We start from the raw sequence: 25362 nt of genomic DNA, 5'->3' as shown, positions 1-25362 counted from the left end.
TCACCCAAATTCCTGTTGAACATTTCCTATGCCTCATTTGGTCGCTGTGATTTACCAAAAAAAAAAAAAAAAAAAAAAAAAAAAAGAAGATGTGGAAGATGTCAGGGCAGAGTTTGTAGCAAAGAAGTCACAGCTAAATGACATAAATTGTGCAAGTCATCCTCACTTCTCACTATATTGTAGTATCACAGTTTCAGGAAGGAGAAACACTTTGGAAGTGTTTGGAAGTCCACTGGATAAGGCTTTCATTAAGTAACAATGAGTTTATGAATGTGTGTGTAGAGGCATCTGAAGCCAGGAGGAATTAATTCCAGAGAAAGCCAGATATAAGTCAAAGAGTCTCTAAGTAGAAGGTAAAATGTTCTTTTTAATAATATGGATATTCACAACAGTAAATGAACAATCAACCATTCCTCAGTTTATTTAAAATTACAATGTAAAATTGCAATGATATGATGTTGGTGGCTCTTTATCAGAGGAAATGAAGATTTGTTTTGCTGATTATCTCATTGTTTTCTATACAAGATTTCTTATCACATTTTGTTCAGTTTATACACACACAGGCCACTCCTTGTATATCTTCATGTTAATTAATCACATTTACTGTCTTAAAAGTCTTGATATCTGCAAATTTATCACAGGAGAAATTAACAAGTAGATGTTTGAGACCCGCCTCAGAAGGGATAAGTTTAAACTTGGTACTGGATTTCTCACTGGCTTTCAGTGGTGGTATGCTAAAAAAAAAAGGAAACAGTAAGTTGAAAACAGGCTTATGCATCATGCTTCAGTTTCTTCACTAATCATCTTCCACCTGGAGTAAGAACTCTTATCACTTCAAAGTAAGATGGCCATGAAAAGACCACACATGGCTTGACTATCTGATATGTATTTAAAGACTCAAATCCATACATTAGAGGCTCTCACAAATTCAATATGCAGTAACTCAGATAAGTCCACAAAGGGGGACATAATAATATGTGAGATAAGATTTTGTGCAGAACAGAGGGTGTACAATACATCACTGAATCATTGCAAAGAATAATCTGAGACCATGAAGAATGTTAATATCATTCTAATTCAAGAATGGAATTAGAATGGAGTGTAAGCACCAAGGAAACCTCAGTGTTTACAGAGCAGGAAATTCTGAATGGAAGTTAAAATGTTTTACACCAGGTGTGTTTTGTAAGTCTTGAAAACCTGTTAATGTTTTTCCCTTACCCTGACATATTGTCTTGTCTTGCCTGAGGATAAAACTGTGTGGGATAGACAACACGAGGCTGGTAGATTCCCTCAGGAAAGATTATAAATGATGGGATGAACCATTCCTAATTGCTCAAGTGCAAATGACAATGCTAAGTTGCTGTGTTTGTTTGTTTGTGTTTGTCTGTGTATTCAGCTAAAGAGCATGTTCCTATAGCCCAGGTATTTTCCAGAAATAACTGCATCTGTGAGGTTATATTGAATTTTTTGTGCAATTTATTGTCTTTACAAAATGAGGGACAGTCTGCAAATTCAATCTTTCTGTTTCAATTATGAAATGCTGAAGGAAAAAGGGCAGAAAAAGTTACAAAATCACCAAAGCAGATAACAGGGAATTGGGATCTATAGTAAAAAAAAGGTATTTTATTTCAGTCTTCTCAATCACTGTCTCAACATAATCAAATAGTTTCTTGACTCTGTTTATTAATGTCCTAAGATAATTTTTTTGTAGAGTTCTGAAAGCAGAGCTTGAAAATTAGTGTGCCTGTAGCTCTCATTTTGGAAAAAGCTGCTTGTCATGGTTTAGTCTGTTCTGCAAAAACTATCCTCCTCAAACTGTGATCTGCTGTGTATGGAAAAGCTGAGCATGGAGCAGACCTGGCTTTGTGCTTTCAGAGGTCCCACCCTTTGAGATCACAACCTGTGTCTAAGCAGTATTAATTTTTTTTCCTAAAGCTGTGACACTGCTGTATCTGCTTTTTACATGTATTTCTACCTGTTGGATATAAATACAATTCGTTTACAATGCTGTGCACCCAGATTGGCACCTGAAGTCCATTTAATAAAGTGAAAAAAATATCCTGGTTGATATATGTTGTAATTTGTGTAAGTATGGACAGAAATAGCTGTGTATCCTATTGTTGGCCTTTGATCACAACAAGAAGGTGCAACCTGTCTGGCCTATAGCAGGATAGACAGCCTCAGCAACATTTACAGCTTGGGTAAGCATGAATTTTTTTTCTGGAAGTGTGTGGTCCTGCTAGATAGGCAGGAAAACAAGTTCTGTCCAATTATGACAGCAATTATTTGACCTCCCAAACCATGGAGCCAAAGCCCAGCCTAGATGAAGAGCTGGTTCATCAGTGTGTGCTCATAACCTGTGCCTCCCAGGTTACAGATAGAAGAAAATGATGTCTCATCCCACAGTTCAGTTCCAACTCATCCATGCCCACATTCTTGTATGTTTGGTAGCAGGAGGCATTTCTGGTACTCACCGTAGCTCCAGGATGCCTTGGAGCAGGTCACTGCCCTCCACCTGCAGCACGCAGTCCTTCACCTCCGCATCGATAGGATTGGTAAATGCCACCTCCACAAACACCTCTTTATTCACTTTTGCTTCACCAAGTACCTGTGCAAAGAAATGCTTGTGAGGCCAGGTTCTCAGTGCTCTTCTCTAGCTGAGCCTTTTCAGGCATCACAGGAGGAGATATTACGAGAGGCTGTGATGAACCATGGCAGAATTTTTGAATGTGAGCAGAGCATTTCTTTCACGGAATAAAGTGCTCTCAAAGAACTGCCTTTCCCTTTTCTCTGCCACTGCAGTTACAACAAAGGGAATTTACCTGTATGTCGATGGCAGGATTGTCCAGGGTGATGTTTCTTTTCACAAGCACTTGAATCCCATCTTCTACATGACATAAAGCTGTGACCTGGATTGTTTTGTCTGTAGTTAACTGCTGCTGGTATTCAGGATACTTTATCTTAATGGGAAATTGTTTTTCTGGAAGGAAAAAAAAAAAAAAAAGGAATTGATACACGCTTTTATAAGCCCACAGAACTTCATATCTAACAATAGTATTTTCCTTTTATGCTGTGTCTAGGACTAGGAAGACCTTCAGCCATCACTGCCAAAATAAATTTATGCAAATGTATCAGTTTGCTTTAGATAGATAGTGATTTCTTCAATGTAATCCCTTCTCCATTCACTACTACTGTATTGCCTGGCTTGTTTTCCCCCCTATTGCTCTGAAAGATGCAACAGCTGGAGTTTAAGGAGTTTACTGGGGCCTCTCCAAAAGTTAAATTACATATTATAGACATGAATTATGATTTCTGCTTCTTGCTAATGACTTGAAGCCCAAGATTAATACAAGACAGTATCAGTTGTGATTCAATGATCTTTCACCTCATGTTGGAGATGCTGACACATCTCTTATCCCAGGCTCCTAATGGTAACATTTTCCAAAATGTGAAAAGCACTTGGGGACATGATAGTGTGAAACATGCCTTATTAATGTATGTGTAATGTAATATTTTTCTCAGCCTTTTCTACCCAGGGATTTAGGATTGCAGTTTGTTAGAGCTTTTTCCTCCGAGCTGACCAGCCTTCAATGCCCATTTACTGATAAAACCATTGTGATTAAAAGGTATTTGAAAAATTACCTTCCTTTGGGGCCAGAGTGACAGACAGGGAGTCCTTCCAGATCTGATTAACTCGTCTTCTAGTATACAGAGTACTCCATGCAGTCATATTTACATTTACAGTCTTAGCATCAGACTGCAAATTTTCAAGAACCAGAAGTAGGTTGAGATCTTTGCCAACTTCTAAAGAGCCTGCCACCTTGAATTTTCCTGAGATGTCAGGCTTCTGTTCAACTTCCTCTTGTTTTGGTGCTGTAGGATCAAATTTATCCTCGAGTCCTAGCTTCTTACGGGCTTTTTTAAAAATATCTCTTTCTTTTGCAGAGCCTGTCAGGGAGAACCATGAAAATTATCCTCAACAGTTAGCATGCATCTCTTATTTTACATGGTTGCTAGAAAGAAGCTAGCCAGGACATAATGTCTGTGCTTAGAGATAAACAAGCCCTCTGTTTTCCACAGCCATACCTCATTTTCTGTGTCTGCAGTCAGTAACATCACTGTCCTTCTAATAACATTTTTTAAAACATAAAGTCTTAAGACTAAAGTGTCTCTTTTCCCATTTCTATCCCCTTTTATGGCTATAACATTTAGAAATGTGAATTCTTATTTGCTACCACAGAGAAAGGCCCAAATGCTGGGGAAGGCTGATGGCACTGTGTGGTGGGTTGAGTCTGGCTGGCAGCCAACCATCCACCCAGCCCCTCACTCCCCTTTTCCATAGGAGGAGAGAAAGCTCCTGGATTGAGGTAATGACAGTTTAACAGGAAAAGCAGAAGCTGCTCATGAGCAAAGGAAAAAAAGAAACATAACATGGGGATGATCAGACCTGAAGGACTGAGAAGGTGCTGTGCTCTTGCACCCTTTGAAAGAGTTGCTTTTCCTGGGCCTAAGTACTGATTTAGCTCAGGTTTCTGCAACAGATCTTTTATCCTGCAGACGAATAACTGGGCTGTAGCCTAATTCTCACTAAGCAGAAGCAGAAGTGCTTGTCAGCAATAGGCAGGTAGAACAGTGAACACTTTATTTGGAGATACTTGGACTTGACTTGTTTAGGTCCCACAAAGCAGCTCCATATCAGAAAGGGCAAAGCAGGGTTTTTTGTTTTGGTTTTTTTTTTTTTTTTTTTTTTTTTTTTTTTTTTTTTTTTTAATCAGTACCTTTTCTCCTCTTTTGTGACGGAATTGAATAAATCAAGTATAAATTCTGCTCCCACTTTATAAATGCACTAAGAGTCTCCTAACTGAAAATGTATATACTTTTGGGAATGAAGCAGCTATGTGATCAGAAGAACCAGGGGTTTTACTTACCTTCCTCATATTTATAATCCCTGGTGACATCTACACGATCATCCCTACCAACTGCCTTTGTACTGATGGAGGCACCAATTTCTGTAGACTTAGAGAATATCAAAGTTTTCTTTCCAGTTGCAGAGTCATAATTCCAGTACATACAGTCAGCATTCACTTCTGCAAACACAAATGGGCCGTCGTAGTCCAGATCTACTTCTCCTTCTTTGATGGCGTGCCGTGAGGCAGGACCACACTGATAAATTCCTACAGCATCAAGGAAAAGGAATTTAGGCAGTATCTTTTACAGTAAGCAGATTATTAGACAGATATTTATCACTGACTCTTGAATTGCTCAGTGCTGCTGTCCCTTTTAAGCCCTTTCATCCACATAAACCCTCATACAAGGCCACTCATCAATATATCTTGTGTTTATTCTGAAAGCACACTTGATTTATTTTATATTATCTCTTAATTTTCAATAGCATTTGATACCTACATTGGAAATATAGGAATTGCTGTAAAAACTGCTCCTGGAATTCTAGTTTCTTTCTTGGCATTCACGGATGATCTGAAGCATCTGAAGCTTTCCTAATGCAACCAATTAAGTATTTTCTTCTGTAGCTATCTCTGAGCAGCTTGACAAATTGCTTTTACAATGATTTTACTTTTTTTCCTTCTCTCTAAAAGTGACTGGCTTAAAAAAATTTCAGCATTGATCCTGAAATAAAATTTGTGTACCTCCACTTTCTTCTTGGGGAGTTGCATCCAGAACTTGCCATCCACTGTATGAGGGGCCCAAGTCGTTGCGTGTAAACCAGCTTTCATTCCAGACATGGAAATTCCTGTGTGCAAGAATGAACTAAGTAAGCTACTGGTATGTGTTTATGTATTCTTGTCCACCTCCTTTAATCAGCCATCTTAGTTACATGGATTAAATGCCTTTATTTGCACAGTTCTTATTTGAGACTCACCACTTCTACCCTGACCCTCATTACAATAACTGGAAAGGTGCTGAAAATTGCATTGTGAATAAATATAAATGTTCAAGGGCAGAAAACAAATTTGTGAAGTTATACAAAATGCTTGAGCCTGTTTTTCTCCAAAAGCTTTGAGCCCATACACTTCCTTAGTTTTAGCTTTAGATTTGCTTCTGGCACAATGCCAGAGTCCTACATGTCACATGTAGATAGAAAGGGTCCAGAACAAGAAGGGGAGTAAACAAGACAGAAACTGAGGGACTACTTCTGCTCTTTGCTTTGTTTGAACTGCTTTTGATGCCTAATAGAGGCAGTAGTTAAATTATTTTCACTGCAAATGATGCCACTTCAAGAAAGCTGGTTCTGTTGAACATTTATAGTTTAACATGAACTGGTTCTGAAGAATAGTTTCAAACTAGGTTAAGTTGCTACTGTTTGATACATCCAGTGCAATATTGCAAATTTTCAGTCATCTGTGGCATCATAACTGTAATTTTTCCTGCCCTTGCTTCAATTAGCTGTTGTAATTAGTGTCACAATTCTTTGTTTAACTGAGAAAGAGTGAAAACACCAAATCCTGTAGTATTATTTTGTGGTATTTTTATTGATCCTCTCTGTGTGTGTAGTAGTTTTTAAGGCAATTCTTAAGAAGATAAAGCATTTGTCATTAGAATCTATGCTCTGGAGACACTGTAGACATTGATAAGCTCTACTATTAAATATTGAGCCTTACCACACGCTGTCAGCTCCCCTCTCCAAATGGTTTCCATCTGCATCATAGAACTCATCCACACGCAGATTTCCATCTGCATCATGGGCAGAGCTGAAGTTTGTTATTGTACGGGTGGGAATCCCCAGACATCGAAGCACTAAAGAGTGAAGAGAAAGCCACAGTCAGAAAGCAATATTTCTGCAGGTTTCACGTAGCATAGTAATGTCTTCAAAGGCTTCCATATAGGTAGTAACATTAGTGCTTCCATTAATAGCATCTGTGCAATGTCAGTCATGTAGGTGACATAAAACATACCTGTAGTCAGTACTGCTGCAAAAACCCAACATTGTCCATATTTAACAGGTTTGAATCCTGATTTCTTCCAGCTTTGCAGGATTTCACCACTTCCTGTCCAGCTGGTAGGATTCTTGCCACCCTCATATTTTCCACTCCAGTTTCCTAGCACCACCCCTTGGTCATCATTGGCGTTGACCTGAGAAAATATTCACTAAGTTTATGATGAGGTAAATGAAGAGTTTTCAACCTGTCTGAAAGGGGCCTAGGAGTTACAGCAGATGCCATATTGAATTTCAGCCAACAGTGCTCTCTCATCAAAAAGGGAAAGCTCACAGTAGGCTGCACTGGAGAAAGTGTGACCAGGAGGTTGAGGGAGGTTGTTAACTTCCTTTAATTATCCCTAGCAAGCTGTGCCAGGAGTCCTGCCCCTAGTTTTGGGTCTCTCAGTTCAAGGGGATGTTGAGACACTGAAGAGGACCCAGGAAGGAGGGCTGCAAGATGGTCGGGGGTCCTGCAGCACACAAACTACAGGGAGAGGTAGAAAGCACTGGCCTAGCTCTGTCTGGTTAAGGAGGGTGGGGGGAATCTAAAACCAGCTTACAACCATTTGAATGTGTGTTCTAATTAACTTTTCTCTGTTATATATACCAAGAGGCAACAGCAGAAAGCTGTAGCTTGGGAAAATCATATTTGACATAAGAGATAAATTCCCCATTAGGAGGGTAGGGCAGCTCTGGACTGGTCACCCACAGCAGCCACAAACCCTTCTTTCTTGGAGAGTTTCAAACCAGCCTGGCGAATCCATGGCTGAGCTGATCTAGTACCCAGTAGATCCACTTCAAATGGGTGACTGGACTAAAGACCTCCAATGAACTGGTCCCTCAACCACCCCTGTCATGTATTTTCAGTGTGACAGCTGGATATCAAAGTGACAACTATCAGAACTATCCCAGAGGAGATAAATCTGGCAGGCTCAGAGCAGATGACCACATAGGCCCATACTTCACCACCCGTATTGTCAGCTGCATACAGACAGTGACCTAAAATTCTCTATGAAGTGGCCTCATATTTACTTTCACTGACTACTTTTAAAGGACACTTAGTAGTTTGCAGTTTGTGAGCCTGTTGCTTACCATGGCACTGAGAACACGGCCCAGGTACCTGGGGTCGTGTCGGTGAGATACGTCAGTGAGAGGATCCTGACGGTAGTACAGGCTTCGGTCCATTATGGACAGGCAAATATTGAGGATGTCTCCTTGAAACTGAGGTACAGAAATAAATTAGTGTTTTGAAAACAGAGATTACTAAAAAACAGGATGCAGAGAGCCATATTAGTGTTGAATGGGGATTTTAAATCACTGACTGAAGTGCTGCAGAGCTCAGCCAGGCGCTACCATATAAAAATGTGGCCACAACAAACTCTGAAGATCAGAACTCACTGAGTTTTTAAAAACGTGGAATCTGTGGACTTGAGGCCTCTCAGCATTGCTACAGTACTTTACTAAGTTAAGGCTATGTAGTCTTAGTAAAGATATTAATGTTTCTGCTGGTTGCTCTTCCAAGGCAGAGCAGGGAATAGCAAATTACAAATACTCATATTGATCAGTGAAACAGGGCTTGGCACAAGTGCTGATTGCAACACCAGAGTCCTGCTCTTCAGAGATGTATGCAATGAATTGGAAAAAGCAAACGACCCAGTTCATGCAAAAACAATATCTGGTGTTTCAGTGCTACATTTACCTGGCCGAAGTTCCATCCAAAGCTGCTGATATGATTTTTATTGCCTGCAAAAATGATGCCAAACTCTTCTAGCACATATTCCTCACACTCAGCCTTGTTAGGCATGAACACATCATCACCTGAAAAACCAAAACAGAGAGATGTACAAATACAACAGGCAAAATAAAACAAAACCTCAAGAAGTCTTGCTCTATAAGGCAAGATCTCTCTTGATCTATAAGGGTGCTTGCAGATATCCACCCTTTGCTGTTCTTGGTGCTATAAACAGATTGTGAAACTCAGGATCTACAATTAGAGAAAGGGGTGGGAGGTGTCTGAGTGAAGATGGAGGTGTGACACTGCCAAATCTGTGAGAAAATGGTAAATATGACTCTTTTCTTGGTTCTACAGAGGCCAGACACACTCTTCTAAACTTGTGCAGAAGTAGGGAAGTTCTGTCAAAAGCAGAACCTTATCTTTTAGAGCAATGAGCTCTCCAGTATGTACATGCTACAGAGCTGATTCTATGTACCAGAAGGTCCTAAGAAACTCTTAGACACCCTTTTTTTGGTCACTGATCCATGATGCTGTCAATTTTCAGCTGCTATATTCCAGTATAGATCAAATGGAGAAGCTACAAATCTTAATGAAGCTAAAAGCAACATAGATTCTTTAGAGGAAATTCGACATATTCATACCTGAAGACCAAGGGTTAAAAAGCAAAACAAAAGTGCCAAGACTTTGTGGAGAGGAGCTGCCACTTTGAACACTCAGCCTGTAACGTCCAATGACAGCATTATGTGGGCTGGAAATGGAGATGCTCACAGAGTTGGAACTGGTGGACTGTAGAACTGCACTCCAGCCCTCCTTGCTCACTGTGCTGGAGATATCAAACGTGGCCAGGGTCTTGGATGCCTTTGAGGGTTTTGGACCTTTCAAGAAAAACAAATAATTTTTTTTTTCCATGCCATGCTGAAATAGAGATCTAGTCATCAACAAACTCAGCAGGGATGTAACCCTCCCAACCCTCCCCTCAGATGAATTTGTGCCTTATATTGGCAACTGAAGGAAGCTGTGGCTGCTGGCTGGGGTAGGAGTAATACAACAAACACCTCACACAGTTCCATGGCTATGTGAATGAGCACGTTGGCTCTGAGGTATTCTCTTGCTGCTCTGTGGTGCAGATTGGGCCAGAAGAATGTCCTGAGGCAGCGTTACTCTCCCTGTGAAAGAAGCTGGGGGCCATACCTGTTTCTGCAATGAATATTAAGTTTTGCTCAGGCCGTTCTGTTCCATTGAAGGTGATAGTGAAGGCCTGTCCTCTCCTCACAATCAGTTCTTCACTAGAAAATTTACTTGTGTGGTGTTCTCTTGCATTTTCTTTCAGATGCCAGTTGGTACTTGGCTGCGTTGCAGCTATGAAAAAAATGAGAAGAGCAAAAAAGCTTGAGGGTACATCCAAAGAGGAAGGAGCACAAACACACTCTGAAGAATTGCTTATTACTTTCTACAGGTAACTGGTACCCATGTGAGGCTTCCACTAAAATTAGAAATAATTTATTTCTGAGCATTTTTTTGGTAGAGACTCTATCTTGCATAGGCTGTTAGAGGTTATCTAAGATATCTATCTTTTCCCGTGCACACAATAAATGAAAAAATGCAATTCCTGTGAAAATCCTTCTCCTGACTTTCAATGGAAGAATTTTCTCTTTTTTTTTTTTTTTTTTTTTTTTTCTTGGATCAAAACTCCTTAGAGAAGTAGTGACCTCTCAGTGTCCATGGCAGAGCTGAACATGAAGTATGGATGTAGGAAGGTTACAAAGAGCATCACAGCCTTTCCCCTTGCTCACCTTGGCCCATATCTGATCAATGTGTCCTCTGTATGCAGCTTCTGAAGCTTCCTCTGAAAGGCCTCCTGTACTTCTGCTGGCTCAAGGAATGACTTCCTTTGGTGCCTTTCACTTCTTTAAATCTGTTTGCAATATTTCCTCTGGGGGTGGAGCTTGAGTAGCTGTCTTTGCCCCCAGCCTTGATCTGACCAGTGGGGCTTGAGGATTCATTTTTCATTCATTTTTTTTTCCTCTCTCAGTCCTCACATCCTCATCTTGTTTCCTTGCAACCTAACATGTGAAGCTTGGACAATATTTATTCCTAACAGTCTGGCCACTTGTTAAGAGTTTCTTAATATATTCAAAGTTATAAGAACTTCAGCATTTAGCTGCTTTTCTTTCTGTTGTAGTGCTAAAGTTCTAGGAACAGCATAAATCCTTCTTGCAAAACACTATTTTTAATTTTAAATACTCCATGAGCAATATTTACAGGGACTTTTTCTTTAAATTAATTCCCTAAATCTGTTGTTTTGGAGCTGCTTGTTTTCCCCCCTCCCTACATTGTAGTAATTGCAAAACAATGACCAAGCTACTGTCTCTGCCCCAGGTCCAATCAGGGCCAAATTTAAAGAACCAATTTTTCATTTATCACATAGTTGATGTTTAACCCTGTTCAATAGACAAGCACTCCATGTCATATTTGTATGACACACTACAGTGGCAACAGGTAAGTTTATTTGTGACTTGTGATAAAATATTTGCTTTCAGCTGGTGCTCTATTATTTTTTCATAAGACATCTCTGCCCATGCTACTGGTAAAGCCAATTTATGCCCAAAAATCTTCCACTTAACTTCAAGGAGAGTGAATTTTGCTTATGCTTTGTAGGTGGCTCCACTTTGTGTTAAGAAAGACATAGACTAATTCTGATACTTTTATGAAACAACCTGTAAAATTTGGTGAACTCAATGCACATCTTACAGATGCCTCTCAGTGATACCCATCATGCTGGACTGGGCACAGCTGTACATGTTCCCAGATTCATCATTTTAGTTGGCTGGGCTCGGTATTCAAGATCCAAATTGTTCTGTTTTCTGGTCTGGATCATGTTTGGAACATCCAGAATTTGAACTTGTTCAACCCATTTCATATACAGACATGTTTTATTCATGTTTCCTATAAATGGTGTTGCTAGAATAAACAGTTTTTAACTGGCTATAATTCAGACTGCTACTTTGACTCTCTGTTCATTAATTATATTAATCTTAACAGGGACCATAGTTTTATAACTTGCAAAGCCCAACTGTGACTTTAAAGTGATAAGACTAATTATTAAATTTAAAATGTCTTAGAATTTGATTAGAGTTTTTGATGTTAAGACATACTCTCCTATCCATACTTTAAAATACTGTTAGATGTCACACAAACAATATTCAGAATAAATTTCACATTTCAGCCTATCCTTGGATACACAGCAGAGCGTTTTTCTTTGACAGGAAGGTTAATGACTGTTGAAAGAGAAAGAACAGCAGTCCATTTATGCTGGCAGACAGTATGTCAGGAAGAACAAGTTGTGGCTGTTGTGTCAGCTTCTGGTGTTTATTCCCAGCTCTGCCTAAGTTGCCTTGCGGGCCTCTGGTGTGCGTTGTTTGTAAAACAGATGAATGATACATACTGGACCTTTGGATTAAAGATTATGGACAAAGGTTGAGAATGAGGGCTAAATTAATATTAGCACTAGTCAGAAATATTAACACTAGTCAGAACATGCACAACACATCTGACCCAGGCAGCTTCCTTGCCAAGCAGTGTTTGCAGGGGCTTGAGGATTCATTTTTCATTTTTCATTCAGTGGTGGCTGTAAATGTAGAGACTGCACAGGCAGGAGCTTGAAACTCTGTGGATAGCAAGAGAAGACTCTTTTGGACCTCAGAAAACTGAAGCTATGAACCACGTTACTATATTGTTTTATGTACCCACAAGAAGGAGTATCAGAATCATCTTTTGCAGACTGGTCCAGCCATATCATTCATAACATCCTTTTCCAGTAATACCCAGATTTTTTTCCTCACCTCAGTAACTGTTAAAGAAGTGAATATATAGGACTAAGAGTTTCAGCACTGAACAGCGAAGGACATATTTGTTGACAGGCAAATTCCCCTCAGTAAACTCCTTTCTCTTCTTCTTTCCGATGTTTTCTTTCACACCAACTCTATGTGAATCCTCAGTGATAATTGAATTTTATGAAATGTCACCTATTATTAGTAGTGCTTTTGTTCAGGGTGGGAAATTAGTACCTATAATAGCCTATCTATCTGCTCCTATCTTCTCTCTGAGCACAGCTCTTCTTTAACACATCCCTAAAGCACCATGCTGCAACCATATGGCCATGACTCACTGGGACCGCCTCAGTGGACTTGATGATCTTACAGGTCTTTCTCAACCTAAATTATTCTAATTCTCTGATTCAGTATCCTGAGAAGTCTGGGCTATTCTATCTCTTATCACATCCCGTTTTTGAATAATTAAGCAAGAAATTCCATCAGCAACCCCGACTCCTGCTATACTAGATACAGAAATTCAAGTGGTTTTCTACATCTATGTTTTATTTGTAACCCACACTAGGGAGAGACCTGGGACACTGGTGTGGACTGACTCACATCAGCACTTTTCGGGATTCGAACCACCTGACAGAGAATTGTCAGGCCCATATGGAAAAATATTTGGCCAAGATCTCTTCTGAGCCTTACATATTGTCCAAGACACATCTCATTTTCTGTCTCTGTCTTCCACTCACATGCCTTAATAGCAGGGGCATTTGCAATGGAAGCCTGAAGCCTTCCTGAAGTTCCTGACTGTTTCTAAATTTTGCCAACAGCCTTTCTTCCTTTGAAGACAGCAGAACTTGGCACAATCCCCTTCCATGCTGTCTGTGTAAGAAGGGTGTCCTGTTAGCTGGGCTCTGATCTCCTCTTGAGATCTCGGCTCATTCCAGATGAGATGGCTTGTTCAGAAGGGAGGCTGACAGTGACATAATAGTGACATGCACTGATATGTGACCTCCAAAAACTCCCACAGGACCAGGACACAGGAATAAGCCAAACTGGCAGCACACAGACTGGGATGAACCTCTGCTGGACTCTCCTGACAGCTCCCACATAGCCACACAGCACCTATTATGTACAGCCTGGGATATTTAAATGTATTTCCCTACCTCTCCCACTTATGCATGTATGTCTTCCATTGGAATGGAATAAAGGCATTATTTGGAAGTTTTAACTTCCAGCTACTGCTGCACACTCATCATCCAAGAATAGCCCAGTGTGGGCTCCCATCACTGCCCTGCTCTGCTTCTGTCTTTGAGAAGGCAGCGTGCTGTCCCATTCTGCGGGCAGGCGCTCCCAGTGCTAATGCACAAACAAGATGCTTGCAGGTGTAACTCACGCCTTAATTGTAATGACACTGAAGCTTAAAAGTGACAGAAAGAAGCTGAGATAATTATTTTCAGTGTGAGACTACGAAACAAGTTGTTAAATCCTTAGTAGCAGTAGTGGTGCTGCAGACTATCAAAACCCTTCAAAAACCAGGCAAACTTATAAGAACCTTTTAGGTGTTTTTTCTTTATGCAACACCTTCTGGATTCTGTTAAAGCAGGTCCATTTGAGACTGGCCCAGAAATGCATATTTTCTGGGAAAAAGGTGTGTCTGTCTGCAGGATGTGTGTCAGGGGATGGGAGGAGTAGGGAGAGAGGAAGAGAAGGAGTGAGAACAGTTCAGTGCACACACACCTGCACATAAGGCCTCACAGCTTTTTTACATTAAAAATTGTGCATGGTACCATGAGGAGCATCTTTGTGCAGTTCTGACATCTCCATCTGAACCTGGGCTTGGGTATTTCTTGGATCCTGGCTATTTCACAAGCAAGTGCTGATCATGATCAGCAAATACCTGTTTGTTTGTTAAATGCTGCATTAAATGCTTCTTGAGTTTCATGCAATAAGAAAATTGTCGTTGAGAAGGGATAGACTGCTGTCTGAAATTTCAAGAGGAAGTTTTGAGAGAGAGCCCTGCTAAAATGTTCTAAGTTATTAGCAAATCATTGCTTAAAAGGAAGTGTTACAATGCAGAAACAATTGGTTGTGGGTTTTTTCCCCCCATTGCTGTACCTGAAGGTTTTAACTGTCCACCTTACTGTATAGTTCTTTTGTTAAAAAGAAGGATTTTTCTACTCAGCCCAGTATTTCAGCTTCACCTATTAGCTTGTGTTTTGCCATTTATTTAAGCTCTGCTCAGAGGAGGAGATTTATGAAGGAATCTACAGTTCTTTGCTGATTGCATGGACCCAATTCCCTCCTAGCCTCAGTTCTGCTCTTAAACAAGTAAACATATAGATAGTATCACATTTAGCAGCTGCACTGAGATAGTCATTAATTAACCACCAGGCAAACAGCAGATGCTGTGAGGGATGCTGGCAAAAGGTCAAAACAATAACAGGAATTTTTTCAAATAATAGATATATGGACAAACACTTGTGTTCTAAGAGTTTGTGCAATCACTTCTCCTCGAACTGTGAGAATGTGCCTCTCTTAAACTGCACAAGGGCAAAACAATACATGGAATTTCTGCACTTGAGCCCCTGATCTGTGGATGGCTATTTTTTTATTAATTTCCTGAGCTTATCAAGCCTAAGTCACATAAAGCCAGCACAGCATTTGCTCTGCCTAGGATTGGTAAAGGAGCATCATAAACTCAGGACTCATTTTATGTATTTATGATGGGGACATAGAAGAAAGTTGGGGAACAAACTTTTAGCAGGTCCTGTTGCAATAGGACATGGGGTCATGGTTTTAAACTGAAGGACTCCATCTAGATTAGATACAAGAAAGAAGGTTTTAACACAGAGGGTGGCGAGGCACTGGCACAGGTTGCCCAGGGAGGTGGTAAATGCCCCATTCCTGGAAAAATGCAAAGTCAGGGTGGATGGGGCCCTGAGCAACCTGATCTAGTTGCAGATGTCTCTGCTCATGGCAGGGGAGCTGGAGCAGATGGCCTTTAAATATCCCTTCCAACTCACACTATTCTGTGGTTCCATACATTTCTATACAGGTGCCAGCAAGTCAGGCCTAAGTGAGTACATGGCCAATCTTACTAAAAGGTATTGATTTAATTTCCTTCCTCCTAAGACTTCACTGTTGGACTTCTGCTTACTTTGTTTGCAGTTTAAAGTGCCTTTGCTTTTTATATTAATTAAAAAAAATAGTTACAATGGCATTACTGGCTCTGCATCTGGAGGAAGAAATTTAGTCCATAGTGTATCCTCTGCATAAGAATTTCCATTAACACAAGATTCATTCATATGCAACCTAATCTTTGAGTCATTAAATTTTATGCTAAAATAAAGTTTGCAGTTTGCCATAACTTCTTCTTCTCTATTTTCAATTTCATAATATTTTAAATATTTAACTTCAGTATAGCAATGGATGGATTATCTTCTTGTGCTTGTTTGTGTCTTTTGTAAGATTCAGGAAAGAAAAACACTGAAACAACATATGCATAGTTCTCAAAATGTTTTGTACTTCAAAAGTTCAGAGCCCTTTACAAAACAACTCCACAGAGAAAGCTAACACATGGTACATTATTCACTTTCCCATTCCATATGAACAAAGAGACTTTTTTTTTAACTTACCAGCCATGCTCCTTTGCTTCTCTTTGCCTTGGACTTTGTATTTCTGTGAGCAACTGCAGACCTATATGATAAGACTTCAAGCTCCGGCTGTGTTGCAGCATTTATAGGGAAAACTTTAGGCCTCTCCTTATGTTCAAACCAATTATAATTCACATTAGGTGAGTGAGGCAGGTAAGTCATACCAGTGGTCATGTAAACTTCCTAGTAACCCTATATTAGCTCATGGGTTATAAGACATTGGACTTGTGCAATTCAGGCCATTTATCCAGAAGGCTGATGAGATGCTTAGAAAAGCAGAGCATTTAATTGCATACCTGGAATCCAGAATTTCACATGCAATGATGCATCACTCAGTAAGGGGTGTTTTTTGAGTCAGTATAAATTAATATCTCTTCCCAGTATGATCCAAAGTTGAGTATTCATACAATAAAAGTGTACATACATAATCAAATTCATATGCTCCCCTCCCTATGAGTGTACTCATAAGTCTGGGAAAAAAACCCAGAACTTTTCATTTGCCTTTTTGGGTCCCTTTTTGGGTATCACCACAGTAATGCTTTTGTGTCAACCCCTCCTTAGAGTCTCTGTGAATTACACTAATGGTATGAATGCTGCAAATGTAGTGTAAACTAGTAGTAACTTGACAAACCACTGAGCATTGAATAGCTTTGATGAGTGGATCCCAAGCAGTAACTCTCCCTGCATGGAGAGAAACTTCATCCCCATAAAATAAAACACTCATTTTGGAGCAAGTACAAATTATGACTTCAATTTGTGTTTCAATGATGGTTACTCATCTAGTTTCTGACTCTAGACAGAGAACAATAAATGTTAAAATATCTTCATTGGCACATACAGGAAATTCTATAGGTACAAAGAAAATGAATTTGTCAGAATGGCCTCATAACATTTCTTTTTGTTTCAGGCTAATCCTTCATTTTCCATATCAGTGCTAGCAAATTGATCACAGATGTCTCTTTCTGTCTTCTGCCCTCCACATACAGGAACTCTTTTTCCCTTACACTTACAGAGACTTGAACAAGCTATTTTGTCTTTTCATTATTACTTCATCTCACTTATCTACAATGACGAGAAGAGACTGAAGCAATCTCAGGAATGTTAGTGCTTACCTTGAAGAACTTGAAGGGTGGAAATTTCATAAGATCAGAAAGGGGCAAGCACAGTATCTATGCATAAAATGGGGCAAGAGGCATGAAAAAGAGCTGAGAGATTACAGCTGACATCAGCTAGTTTGATTCAAATTCCTGGAAAACACTGAAAGAGATGAACTTAGCATCTAGATGAATAACAGCCAGCTAAGACATGCCAAGAAGTCAGCTGAGCCCATCAGAGGAGAAGAAAGAGGTGCCATCTATCACCACATGCTGACTTAGATTTGCAACAAAATCCCACAGGGTATTTTCATAAGTACACTTTGGAAACACTGATTACACAAGATTTCTATTAGTTAACTGCATAACTTGTTGTTAAAAAAACAAATGCTGCATTGCTTCAGTGGATCACCATCAAACTGGAAGGGCATAGTGGCTGAAGTGCCATTAAAAGCTGCCTTGGAGCATTGACATTTTAAATATGCTCTTTTCTGTTGGTAATGTTCAGCTGAAGCATTATGCTAGCCCAGGGCTAATCTCAGCTCGATAATGTCAAGACTACAGAGAATGAAGAACTTAAAAAAATAGAAGGATCAAGCTGAATCAGTGTAAAACAGAGAACTGCAGAGATGATATGATTTTTGAAAAAGATGAAAAGTGGTTATAGAAAGAGGAGGCCAACTGAGAAGTAATGGTCTTAAAAAGTTCAGTCTTTGACTGAAGACACTGAAGTGAAACATAAAAATGTTGGCAGTGAAGAAAAATGTTTAGCTAGACCCTCTGGGTAGATTGTCAAGATGTTATTTTTTTTTTTCCCCATGGAGATTAAGAATAGCCTGAATGCATATTTGTCAGGGATAACACACGTGTGTAGTTGAGCTGCCCTCGGGGCATTGATTTTGGTGTCAAAGCTGTGACAGTGACACTTCCCCCCACCAGTGCTTATTGTAGGCACCTGATGCTGAGCTGCATCGGTAGGGAGCACCTCAGCAGGGCAATGGAGCATTCTGCATCCAGGGCTGGTGCAGCCTCATCTGCCTCAGGTCTGCTCTGTTGCTGTGGCTGACTTGCCCACACGCAGTGAATGCACTTCACATTGTGTCCTATGGTGAAGGGTCACCAATTTCCCAACTACTGTGACACACAAGCCTGCAGACTGTGTGTCACATTCATCTCAAGAACTGCTCAGTTCAAAGGAGTAATAAAATATTTTGCATAGAAAGAAGGAGGTTAGCACTGGGTCTGTCCAATGTTGCATCTGCCAGTTCAAGCCAGCTCACAAGCATCACCTGGAAGCCCCACAGCAATGTAATAGATAATTCTTCACAAGATAATTCTTTCTCCATTATCTTGTGAAGGAAAAATCTGTCCCGCCTTCAATCATTTCGTCACTTGTTCCCAAAAGAGGGAAGTTACAGAGCTGACCTGAAAATAGCCACGTTTTTGTTTTTTTTTTTTTTTTTGTGTGCAGAGAAAAGCCACCTCCTTTTTAGAATCCATTAGAGTTCATTGGCATTTCATACCTTAGAGCAATATGTTTCACATGCTAATTATGAGTTGTGTAAATAATATTCTAAACATTCCCTTCCTTAATTTAAGATCCACTGGTTTTTATATTATCAGGATTAAAATGTACCCAAGGCTTTGCTTCACTTTATTGCTCAGTGCTTTGTATTTCCCTACAATATCATGTCTTATTATATTCCTCCAAATTACATAGTATCAGATTTCCCAATCTCTTTCCATGCTGATATCATAGTTTGAATATATTGTGCATTTCTGAAACGAATTCAGTTCCTTCTGTATGCTTTTGTGATATAAATGAAAAAGAATTGAAACATCATCCTGTAGGAAAAATAAACTATAAGTCAATTGGTGACAATGATTTTTAGTATTTCCTGATCTATTTTCTATTAATGCCATTTTTGTTTGTTAGTTCAGCACTTGCTCAGCTTAGCCCACAAGACAGTGTTTGTTCATCCTGTACAAAGGGATTAGGTCATAAGAAGATATAAAATAACATGCCTGGACAAGATGTTTAGCTGTGTGGATAAGTAAAATGGATATATTGGAAATTGTGTGCAGAGAGGCTGCACAACAAGCTGATGTGTGAATTCCATAATGTTAAAGGAGAGAATTGGAGTGTATCAAATGAACTGACACAGGATTTGTAAATTGGGTGCTCAGGGAGCTGGTAACCAGAAGGAAAATGCTGCAATAGCTGGAAAGGTAAAGGAAACAATTGTTTGAGAAGGAAGAAAATATTGTCATTAGAGAGAAGCCAAACAATTGTGAAAGACTAAGGAACAGAATTAAGGAGATCAGGAACTGGGATGGAGCACAGCTGGAAGTGGAGAGGAAGAGGAAAAGCTGATGCATTTGAGATAAAAGCGAAATAGAGACATTAAAGATAGAAAGGCTATGGGGAAGCAGAAATCCAGACATTCTGGTATCTTATTCATGGAAGAAATATTCCCCTACAAGAGGAGAAAATCAAAATAATGAAGGAAAATAAAGGTGACTTAAAGATGGAGAAAACTGAACTAGAATGATGGTTTATATTTATTGGAGTGGAAGAAGAGTAAAACTGAGGAAGAGGAGAATGAAGTCTGAGGAAATGTCATCAGAAGGAGGTACTGGAGGAATGCCTAGCCTGGGGATAGTGGGGAGGGATATGAGTATGAGAGAGAGAAGAAGGATCTGGCATAAAGGGAATGGAAGCTTTAAGGGAATTAAGGACAAATTAAGGAAGAAAAGGGAGGGGGTAGTGAGTAATGAAGTACAGAATTAGCATACATACATAAATACTGTATTTCAATGACTTCACCGAAATTCAAGCTGCTCTCTAAAATAGTTAGAAACCTTGTGTAAGAAACAACAACGTGCCCATAGCTTTTCCATGTTTTCAGTTGTGTCTGCTAGTGTAATAAGCAACTGTTCCATCCTTCAAATCTTGTTTGTTGTGTGACATTGGACACAGCAACAGCACTGCTAGAATAGCTATGGAATTTTGGCAGCGCTGAATCTGTGCTTAGAATTTAAAGCAAGACTTCAGCTGGGACCAAGTTCTTGCATCTCTGTCAACAGAGCCTTTGACTCAAGGCTGGGCATTCTCTTCTTTCAGCAGGAAATCAGGTAGCACTACATGCTGTGCCTGTGCATAACTAGGAAGTTTTAGGAAACGTTCCACAATTCTCCAGCTCCCTTGGCAGTGGACTGCTGAGAGTCTCACAGTCTGAAAGCAGGAAGCTGCCAAGGACAGAGGCTGCTGGGGAGTCAGCAAGATGCCATCGGGGTTTTTTTGCGTCAGAGCATTGGAAAATCCCAACGGTTGTTCCTGCTGCCAAGCAGGGCACACCCTGCCAGGAGGGCAGCTGCTGTGGGATAGGGAACACCTCCCCCAGAAGCAGTGGTTGCCATCCACAGCTCTGTCACACCAGTGGTCCCTTTTCTCCTGGGCACTTCCTGCATCTCTATTGTGCATCTCCATCCCTTTCCTTGTTCTGTTTTCTTGAAGCACGGGCAATCAGACAGGCACTTACAAATTTAGAAGGGCTGTAAAGAGATAGTTAGGAGGTCACAGTGTAGTTCCATAGTGGAAAATTGTGCCTAATGCTGACTCTGAAAGAGAATTCTTTGGAATATATGAGTGCCAAGAAACAGGTCTTGCCCACAGTATACTGGGCTACAAACACTGTGTCATGGTTTGGGGGAGGTTTTCTCCCCAGTCACTGGCATAGAATTAACCTGAACTACCCAAACCTGTTCTGCAGAACCCAGCACTGTACACTGGGGCTGCCTCTGTAGCTCATCTTTACTCACAGCCACACAACTTTGCTCAGTTTCAAATCAGACTGAAGACATTTCTGGCCACCAGTGACCTGGCATCTTACTTAGCTATGAGCACATCCTGTGCTTGCTTTGAGTTCCTCCAGGAAGAAAGCATTTGGTCAGAGTGGAATGCATGACTATGGCTAAATTAGAGTATAATCCATCTAGGTCCCACACTGGAGTCAATCTATTAGTCTGGAGTAAGAGTGAAAAAGATTTGGGAAGAGATTGGAAACATGACAATCAAACAAAGGCACTTCCTGAGGATTATTTCCAAGGCAAGAGACCAGTCTATATTGTCATTTTAGAGAGTTAAGTGAGTCTCATTGCCCTGTTTGTTTCTCTCAAGCAAATGAAACTTCTCTAACAAGAAGGTGAGTGCTTCCCATTGTAAGAGAAGGGTGGCAGCTCTCTTAGAACCATGAGACAGGTTAACAGCAGAAGCTTACTATTTTGGACAGGATTTACTTTTGAAAGTCTGAAGCCACTTGTAACTGTGAAAGAGGGGAAGGGGCATAGGTAGGTCACATGTTATGGCTTTGATGCTATCCATTTTGTGTCCCAGAAACACAATAATTTTATAGCAAGAATATTAATGACACTATCAGCTTACCTTGAACACTTATTTTTTAACATTTTTCCCCCTAAAACTTAGTATCTGTAGTGAGTAGAATTATTTTTTTACAGCTGGGCAAACTGGCAAGATTTGGCACCATAAGTAGTGTGTCTTAGTCCCATCCCACTACATCACTGTCAGATCTTTTGTCCTATAAAACTGTTTCCCTTTGGACATTTTTTAGCAAATAACTTTATAAAAGAAATGGCAGTAGTTTATCCTTTGTATTTAGCAGTATAACCTTTGGCATGACCCAGTGGCTACACACAGAAAGAACCAGCCACTGGTACCAGATACCTTACCATTTTTAAACTGCTGCTGCTGGGAATAACAATAGTAACATTGACTATTGCAATTGATTCTGGCTTTTTTCTTGCCATTCAATGTAAAATACTTTCTGAGAAGCCTTGAAATCTTCAGGGCTTTAAGCCTTGCAGTTTCTGTCCTATATTTGAAATCAGGTTTCTAAGCATCACACATACAGGTAAACAGAAATACTCATTTTCCTGGCTCTCTCTCTGTTCAAGTTGCTCATATTAGTACAGCAGTGCATGTGTCACTGTACACAAATGTTTAGGACATTTCCTGTAATTTCATACTCAGGGCTAGTTTTGAGAAACCAACTTGTTTCAACAGTTATTTCTTCTTTGTGAACTGTGAAATAAGAAATTATTGGTGTAACAGCAGAAATTGTAAGTGTGCCAAGTCCCTTCCTTTGGGCAAAAGGGGAAAAAAGTATTGCCTCAAAAAGACAAGCCATTTCAAGCCTGCCATGTCCCCACTTCCCTAATAGTTCTCTCTCCTTTGACATTCTCCCACAAGCACACACTTTTACGTTTTCTTGAAATTTTTAAACAATCAGCTGTGAATAGCTACTGATGTAAAATGAACATAGCAAAGCTAAATGTGAGACTGTATAGAAGGGGAAGGTTATTTTATTTTAAACAAAACTGATTTCAGTCAGTCATGCTTATTCTCCTGCAGATTTCATTCAGTCAGTCTTTCATACTTGTTTTTCTGCATTTTAACAAGGACTAAGATGTGTATGTCTGGCTAGTATAACCAGGATTACTTGTGGTGCAACTGAGGACAAAGGACGCCAGTTTGGGAGTCATCAGGTTTCCTGGGTTCTTTTTGCTGGGTGACCACATGCTGACTTTGGAATTGCCTTTTGCACCCTTCAGGGACCCAGGTCTGTGAGTCATTGGGCAATGTTATTGATTGGCTGCCTGTCCTTTTGTCTCCTGCTCTGAGAAAAGTCTGTCTTTAGGTTTATTTCTAGACAAGGGAAGTACAGTGTCTCAAACAGGTGACAAGCTATAGAGGATCCTGGGCTGAGGACTGTACCTCTCACAATGAAGTTACACCTGGAGGGACTTCTGTGCTGGTCATTCTGACAGAGCAGCACCCATTCCCCATGCAAGGCCACCAGTGTAAACTAGCTCACTCACTTGTTAAAGCATAAATGGTACTTGGGGTTTCTTGGTGGCTTTTAGTCATGAAACTCAGTGCTGTGAACACTTTTGGAAGGAGGACAGTGAGATGAAGTCTCTGGAATGACTGTAAATACATTAGAGCTCTTTTGTATACTATTGCTCCATTGAGTGTTACCCAATAGAAACAACAGTGCTGTATAGGCTTTGTAAGAGGAGTTTCTGAGCTCAGGTACTGGTAGCTTTGTTTGAGAGGGTCTGCACTGTTCTTTCAGCCACAGATGTGCTTGTGGTTGAATAATGGCCTGCACTTCATGGAAGCTCATTAAATGTCATCCACATTGTAGGCAGTCAAAGGCTGAGAGTGCTGGGGGTTAGGCATGCTTACATGAGGGTTTGAGAGGGAATATCCAGTAGTAGGATAACACTGAAACAGAATAAAACCAGTATTTTATTGAAGATGTTGCAGGTGAGTGTAAGATGATGATCCTACCTGTCTAATAGTGAAAGGTGCTTTATTTAATGTTTCCAGAATTTTAACCCTCTACTGTATGATGGTGAGTGATGTATTAGGACCTTTCCTTTAATGGAAACAAAATAAAATAAAACAGGAATAAAACCCCACCACCATGCTAAAGGGAAAAAAAAAACCCACATACATAGCTTTAACAGGATCTCAGTTAAAATAAAATGTCAAGCTTATCTGTTTGTTACAGGAATGCAGCCAATGAGAGCAAATGTTAAAAGACAGAGGACAAAATATCTGGGAACACATTTAACAGAACCCTGTATCAGGTGAATCTCCTACACAAGGAAGTGTTCCAACCTCCTTAACTCTGATAACTACAGAGGATAATTGTTCATTATTTCTGTCTTCCACTTGCACACTGCCACTATTGTTACTTCTTGTCTATCTTGGCTTTGCTTCAGATGGTTCTGTTTGTAATCTTACCTGCATTTGTTAAACCAGAAAGATACCATGCTTGGTTTTTAGATTGTCATGGCTGGAGTCAAAGACACCAGATAAACATAATCAAACTAAAGTCATCAAATCAAATAGATCTGATGGCAAGCTGCCTCCATCTCCCAAAGAAACCAAATTTCTTCTGGTGATTAGGAGAGTATCTCACTAGCATGTACTGCCAAGTCTGTATCTTGTAACACAAAGTATGATATATACACATATATTCGTGTGTGATGAGGTATTATTCTTTGAAAGCTACAAGGCACCAAGTTATTATCCCAGGTAGATGGTTGTCAAGTGACCAAGGCTACGGAAAAGGAAGTGGGAGAACCGTCCAAATTATAAAGCTCAGAGATCAATTTCAGTAAGGCTCAATTAGTGCTACCCCAGGAATTGTAACTGGGGAAGTGAGAAAACAGATAGCTAGAAGAAAGATTAAAACTATTAATCAATAAACATTGTTTATCCCCAACTCCAATTTAAAGCAGTTTTAGGAGATTTAAATTTTCACAGCAGTAACTTTGCCAGTATCAGCAGACTGCAAGGAAAATTACTGGAAAGGATTGGAATGGAGTTGGAACTTGGCCTTGAAGAGTCAGTTTCATTTGGCTACCTGTGCCAGTGTCTCACCATCTTCTCAGTAAAGAATTTCTTCCTAATACGTAATCTAAACTTATTCTCTTTCACTTTAAACCCCTTCTCCCTTGCCCTGTCATTACATGTTCTTATAAATAGTCTCTCTTCATCTTTCTTGTAGGCTGTCCTCAGGGATTAGCCCAACAACATCAGGGAATGGCCACGCACGGCCACCAAGAACTCCTGGCTCGTGTCTGCAGACCTCGGCAAGGATCACGCCAAACACGAGCAGTGAGGAGAACGTGAACAAACCGCTGCACAAACTGCTGGAACTCAAACCTTCCATCGGCGCCCGGCCTCATCCAGCGCTGCTCCAAAGCTCCCGCCTGTCGGCACACGCTGCCCAAACCCCGGCTCGGGGCTGTGCCGGACCCCAAACCCCGGCTCGGGGCTGTCCCCAACCCCAAACCCCGGCTCGGGGCTGTCCCGGATCCCAAACCCCAGCTCGGGGCTGTCCCTGACCCCAAACCCCAGCTCGGGGCTGTCCCTGACCCCAAACCCCGGCTCGGGGTCCCCGGCTCGGAGCCCCGGCCGCCCGCGCTGCGCTGCTGCCGCCTGTCGGCCTGAGTCCGGTACTGCAGGTGTCGGCGCACGCAGTGCGCGGCCCAGCAGAGCCACGGAACCACAGAGCCACAGAGCCAC

General features: G+C 40.6%; 1 protein-coding gene across 1 annotated transcript; it reads right to left on the bottom strand.

Annotated features, from left to right (window-relative positions):
- Positions 1 to 392: 392 nt before the first annotated feature.
- On the bottom strand, positions 393 to 10475 carry LOC128815763 (protein-glutamine gamma-glutamyltransferase E-like). The gene is made up of 13 exons (XM_053992768.1): positions 10466 to 10475; positions 9864 to 10031; positions 9314 to 9547; positions 8637 to 8755; positions 8030 to 8158; positions 6915 to 7092; positions 6621 to 6756; positions 5649 to 5752; positions 4929 to 5174; positions 3643 to 3948; positions 2823 to 2980; positions 2475 to 2608; positions 393 to 734 (listed from the first exon to the last, which is right to left on the bottom strand). The coding sequence occupies exons 1-13, from the start codon at positions 10473 to 10475 to the stop codon at positions 587 to 589; spliced, it is 2070 nt and encodes a 689-aa protein (XP_053848743.1). The 3' UTR covers positions 393 to 586.
- Positions 10476 to 25362: the final 14887 nt, after the last annotated feature.

The sequence above is a fragment of the Vidua macroura genome, chromosome 17 (assembly GCF_024509145.1).
Source record: "Vidua macroura isolate BioBank_ID:100142 chromosome 17, ASM2450914v1, whole genome shotgun sequence".
Lineage (NCBI taxonomy): Eukaryota > Metazoa > Chordata > Aves > Passeriformes > Viduidae > Vidua > Vidua macroura.
Note: the sequence above shows the minus strand (reverse complement) of the source record. Positions and strands in the feature narration are given on the sequence as shown.